Source organism: Mus musculus, chromosome Y (genome assembly GCF_000001635.26).
Source record: "Mus musculus strain C57BL/6J chromosome Y, GRCm38.p6 C57BL/6J".
Taxonomy (NCBI): domain Eukaryota; kingdom Metazoa; phylum Chordata; class Mammalia; order Rodentia; family Muridae; genus Mus; species Mus musculus.
The window spans coordinates 14,024,524-14,030,694 of record NC_000087.7 but is presented as its reverse complement, the minus strand read 5'-3'; the positions used below and the strand labels follow the sequence as shown (position 1 = coordinate 14,030,694).

At 39.8% G+C, this 6,171-nt stretch overlaps 1 protein-coding gene across 1 annotated transcript; it reads left to right on the top strand.

The window, feature by feature from the left end:
• The first annotated feature begins 200 nt into the window (after positions 1 to 200).
• Positions 201 to 995, top strand: Gm20928 (predicted gene, 20928). Its single transcript, XM_011251047.2, has one exon. The coding sequence runs from the start codon at positions 297 to 299 to the stop codon at positions 993 to 995; it is 699 nt and encodes a 232-aa protein (XP_011249349.1). The 5' UTR covers positions 201 to 296.
• Positions 996 to 6,171: the final 5,176 nt, after the last annotated feature.

The following is a 6,171-nucleotide window of genomic DNA, read 5'->3' as shown; positions in this document are numbered from 1 at the left end:
AGAAGCCCAAACATGTTTAGCATAACCTTCTTGACCTGCTCAAAAATTCCATTAGAGAAGAGCCTTGGTCCTGCATTCTCTCCCACCCTACACCCATTGCCTTTCAGTAACTCATATATATGACAGTAGCAACAGCATTGTGTCTGGTTTAAACAGGCAATATCTTCAATCCAAGGCAATGGGCAAGTATATTTGAACACAGAATGATAGCCACAAGACATCTGCCTGGGTTTGGTGTGGTATACCACAGCAAGGCTACAGCCATGTAGAAGAAAATACCTTTGAAGAGGCTTAGCATGTCATCCCTCATGAAGAAGAGGAGGAGGAAGTCTTCTTCCAACACCCTGAGGCATATTGTCGGCTGCAGAATTTCTCACAGTTGGAAGGAAGGTAATGAGCCTGTCACCCAATGGAAGGCCATAGTTCTAGATCAACTGCCAACAAACCCTTCGCTTTACTTGGTGAAGTATGATGGAATTGACAGCATCTACGGATTGGAGCTCTACAGTGATGACAGGATTTTAAACCTTAAGGTTTTGCCTCCCATAGTAGTATTTCCTCAGGTGAGGGATGCCCACCTCGCCAGAGCCCTGGTTGGCAGAGCGGTACAACACAAATTTGAGGGGAAAGATGGCTCTGAGGTCAACTGGAGGGGGGTGGTGCTAGCCCAGGTGCCAATCATGAAGGATTTGTTTTACATTACCTACAAGAAGGATCCAGCTCTCTATGCTTATCAGCTCCTGGATGACTACAAGGAAGGTAACCTCCACATGATTCCAGACACTCCTCCGGCTGAGGAGAGATCAGGAGATGACAGTGATGTGTTGATTGGTAACTGGGTGGAGTACACCAGAAAAGATGGTTCCAAAAAGTTCGGAAAGGTTGTTTACCAAGTTCTAGCCAATCCTTCCGTGTACTTTATCAAGTTTCATGGTGACATCCATATCTATGTCTATACTATGGTGCCAAAGATTCTTGAAGTTGAAAAATCATAAAGTACAGAAACGTAAACATATAGGACTGGAAGAAAAAAAAAGTTTTTTTTTTCCTGTGTTGGCTACATAAGGGTCTTTGATAATCCCAGTATCTTTGCCAATAAAATGTGTTTTGTTCTAAAAATGTAAATGTGTGACATGACATGCTGTGAGTGAACAATTTGCTGGACGAGATGGCCTACAGTGGAAAGAACTTCAAATGAAGATGAAAGTTTCATTTCAGGCGGTGAACAGTACATACACCTAAAATCATACATGCTAAAATGAACAGCTTCTCTGGTCTGCATGCAGAATAAGGAATTGGAGATGGAACTTTGAGGAGCAGGGATGGCAGAAAAAGATGGATGTTTAGTAAGTAGGGGAGAAGGACAGGACATAGGTAGAACCTCTGATGTGAAGACTGAAGGAGAAACAAAAAGTTGGGGAAAGTGGGACATTTAAAATTAATGTGGCCTTGTTGCACAAGGTGAAACCCAGAAAACTGATTGAAATAGACTCAGAAATCAGAGAAAACAGGTTTTCTTTGAATAATGACACTTAAAGAAACCTGTCTCACATTTTAAGATTTATTATCTTTACTTATGTGGGTGGGGATATGGTATGTGCTTTTGAGTACAGGTGAACACAGAGACATGCATTGTCAGGTCCCCTGGAGCTGACATTAAAGGTGATTATTTGCCATTGGATATAAATTCAAGAAACCAAATCCATTTTTCTTGTGGTGCAAAAGTGCTTGTTACCATTGATTCATCTCTCTAATCCCATAAAGATATCTTTTTTAAGAAATCCAAAATTCACATGCATAAAACAGACCAGATTGAAGATAAGAAAGTTCTAATTGATGGTGACCATTAAAAGCAATAAGGGACACACAAAGAGTAGAGGACACTGAGAGACAAATGAATTCTAAGTTGGAGTTCTCAAAAAGTTAAGCTGGAGACACAGGAAGAAGAGAAATTTTAAGGAAATAGTCAAACTTGGGCCATATCCACATTGGCTTCTTTGTTTTCTTAACAAATAGCCAGCCTGTCATTACAGATGGGTGTGTTTGTGTGTGTGTGTGTGTGTGAGTGTGTGTGTGTGTGTGTGTGTGTGTGTGTGTGTTTGTGAGTGTGTGTGTGTGTGTGTGTGTGTGTGTCCATTTTTACACAGGCCATCTAGACTAGTGAATGTTTATATTTATGAGACTCCCTAAATCATCACAGAAACCTTGATTTTGTGTAATGAGTTCCAAAAGTAAAGTAAAACAGAAAATGAATATGCTGTGAGATAATTTTGGGTTGGAATGGATCCTGAGTTCCTTCTGTGAGCACTCTTTCCCTGTGATGAATCCTGTGATCTTTTGCAGGTCTCCAATGAGATCCCCAGATAACCATAAAAAGCCCCACAGTGGCCTGTTCCACCTAGCTCTCCTCTAAACACATGACCCCCTACATACCTATGTATAACTTCAGCCTGTCTATAGCCTGGAAATTCTAGTCTTTTACTTATATGTGACCTCATTCTTAGAAAACACTGAAGGTGTAACCAATGCATATATGCTGACCTCTTTTCTACGCCAGTTGACATGGGTTTCAAATGTTATGAGTTTCCCCACTGTGTGGGTCACTTTTTGAGGAGCCCGTGTACTTCATGGAGGTCTGCCTGGGTTCCATCTATACTCTCAGAGGTTTTTTTTTTTTTTTTTGAGGCAGGAATGCCATGGACTCAGTCATTACAATTTTCCTCTCTAGAATAAGTTTGTATGCTTCAGCATTTGATAATAATCTCTATTGTTGATTAATTTTAATATCTGGGAGAGTTTCTGCAGTAACTGATTCTCTTAGGGATTAGTTGCTGTGAAAAGACACCATGTCAAAGGCCACTCATAAGAGCCAACATTTCATTAGTGCTTTTCTACATTTCATTACACGTTCAGAGATTTACTCCACGATCATCAAGGCAGAAAATATGGCACTGTCTAGGCAGACATGGTGGTGGAGAGGAAGTTTAGAATTATGCATCTTCATCCAAATGCTTCCAGGAAAAACTATGTATTCTGCATGCAGGGAGGGTCTCTTCCACACTGGTAGAGCTTTAAAGCCCCAAAATAATATGCTTCCTCCAGCAAGGCCAGACCTATTCCTACAAGGCCAAACCTCCTCATAGACAAAATATATTTAGAATGCCACACTGGTTTCATAGCAATTGACAAGATCTAGCTTCTTCAAAGAGGAGGAGCCTCAGTGGAGAAGATGCCTCCACAAGATCCAGCTGTTAGGAAATTTCATAATTGGTGGGAGAGCACCCACTCCATTGTGGGTGTTGACATCCTTGTATTAGTAGTCCTGGGTTATTTAAGAAAGCAAGCTAAGCAAGACTAGAGGAGCAAGACAATAAGCATCACCACACCATAGCCTCTGAATAAGCTCCTGGCTCCAGGATCCTTTGTTGTTTCAGTTTCTGTCCCAACTTCTTTGATAATTAACAACAATGTGGAAGTATAAGCTGAATACAACCTTTGCTATGGAATTTGCTCTTTGGACATGGTGGATCCTTACAACAATAAACATAGTAAGACATTCATAGGAAAAATGTCTAACAGTGCCAATGCCACTAATCTTAAAACCACAAATAATAATGTGTAGACATTTTATTTTTATTTAAAGGTAAGATATACTCGTGTACCTACCTGAGATGTAATTGTTCTAGTTTGCTTCTTTCTCACTATGTAGAATACTACAATCAAAAATAACTTGGAAATAGAAGTGTTATAGTCTATCACCGAGGAAGACAAAACAGGAAGTTGTATCAGTAACAGCAAAAAACAGCTTATTGGCTTGCCACTGTCTTTGTCACTCTTTTATTGATGTGAACAGATACCATGGATAAGGCAACTATTAGAAAACAAAACATTTAACTAGAGGCTTGCTTACATTTTCAGAAGTTTGGTCATTCACCAAGGGAGGGATCCCATCACTGGAGCAATAGAGAACTATTGATCCTTAAGCAAAGAGAGAGATTCTGCCATTGCTTTGGCTTCTTGAAAACTCAAACCCATCCTTGTTGACACACCCACTTCCTCCAATGAAACCACACCTTCTCTTATTCCTTCTAATCTTTAAACTCACTGCCACTTCCCAGTGACTAAGTATTCATATATATGTGTCTATAGAGAACTTTCTTATTCAAACTACCAATTTTCTATGGCTTGATCATCTTTTATTATTTTAGTACAGTCTAAAAGGCTCCCAATTAAAATGACTACTGTTGAGCTTAGCCACAGTGGTGGGCCCTCCCACATCAATCATTACCCAAGAAAATATCCTATAGACTTACCTAATAACCAAGTGAATAGAGACAGATCTTCAATTGCTCTCTCTTCTCAGGTATCCGTTGATTGTCAAGATTGGGAAAAAATAAAGTCCCATCACAGGAGTATTTTACTGACTCCACAACCTACCCAAACATTACTGAACAGCATTTCCTCCTCTCTGCCCCTTCATAGACCCATTTCCATGCATGGCATAAGTGAAGGATAACTTCTTTCATCAGCATGGATACTCAATAATAGGTGAAATGATGTGAATATGTCCTATAGCCACACAACCCCCCACATTCTACACTTACTGGGGTACAACGCAATCTGTCCAATTTCCTGCCAACTCAGCTATGAGAAAAAAAAATCTCATCAATAGATCCAATGAATTTTACCCGATTTCTTTCTCCTGGGGCAACTCAGTGTTATCCCTTCATGCATATATTGGTGTCTTATTCATCTGTAATAAAACCACTACTATTAATAGATACATCACAGGAGATATGACAAATACCAACTCCCATGAACAGCTGCACAGTTGGCCAAGCCTTTTCAGTGCTTTTTTGAAGTTTCCTTTGTATACTAAAAAATCAATTGATTTCCTTAAGTGTATAATTTAATGATTCTAACACATTTTCACCTCCATTCCATTTTCCCCTCATTTTCTGCTTCTTCATATGATATTGCAATCTATTAAAATACAGTAGTGAAGGCAGAGGGAGGATCAGTGTGGGAAGCTGCAAAGTTCTTTATTTCTAAAACAACAGATACACTGTCTGAATATTCCAGATACAACTTTTTGGTAACTTTGGGTCTACTGTTAGCATGAAATTTCTAGAAAAAAAAACCTTAAAGAATTAAGCCATGGTTCCTCTGGACCAGAGAGTTCAGTATCACTAATGAGTCATATTCATGTCAATCATTTTCATCACTGTTACAAGATGCCTACCAACAAGGAAAACAGGTCCATGGTCACAAGAGTATGAAAGGGGCATGAATGAGCACAATTGTCCAATTTATTGGCAGCCAGTAAACATCAACACAGGAAGCGACCAAATACAATAAACACCTTCTAAGACATGTTCCCAATGACCACGTTCCTTTACAAGTTTCTCACCCCTTCCATGCACACCCATCAATCAACGCATAGATTAAAGCCCTCAGGGTCCAATCACTTTTCAGATTGAGTATATTGTTCTACCTATGAACATTGTACTTCGGGCCAAAACCTTCATCAAAGACCCAGGACAGACATTTCAAACCCATTTCACCACAGCATTCTTTATGCTACACAAAGTGATAGGATCTATCTGTCTCTTTAAGGGTATCTCTATCAAGCAGTTCCAAAAGGAAAATGTCCAGGTAAACAGCATCAGCACCTCCAGGAGCTTTTATAAATGTGAGTTCAAGAAGAGCAAAAGTGCAATGAAATTTAAGGGTCTTTGTCCCGCATCTCTGCATCTTAAAACCCTAGGGTGAACACAGAAATGTAGGTCAAAAGTGTAAATTTCACCTATACTACAACTAATTGGGATGATTTCTAGCCATCTCTACGTTCTGTCTGTTACGGAGTCCACCAAGTCTGCCTCAAGGCATATTGCATAGTGTGAAATAGTGCCAGCAGTTGATTGCAAACAACACTATGTGTTGACTTGCATGTAAAATGAGACATGTATAATATAGACACATTTGTACATACACACATACTCACAGAAAGAGGCAAGCAGTAGAGGAGCTTTGTCTTAGGAACCCTCATGGAAGAGATGGTAGAAATCTTGTAAGGCAGAGAGGTCACTGAGACACTGTCTCTACTGCACAAAATCAGGCCAGTCTTCCTTGCATCCCTAAGTGGTATGGTATCACTATCCATCATCCCCA

Bases quoted from the DNA above. Each gene is read 5' to 3' on its own strand.
- Gm20928 (XM_011251047.2), top strand. From the start codon at position 297: ATGTCATCCCTCATGAAGAAGAGGAGGAGGAAGTCTTCTTCCAACACC.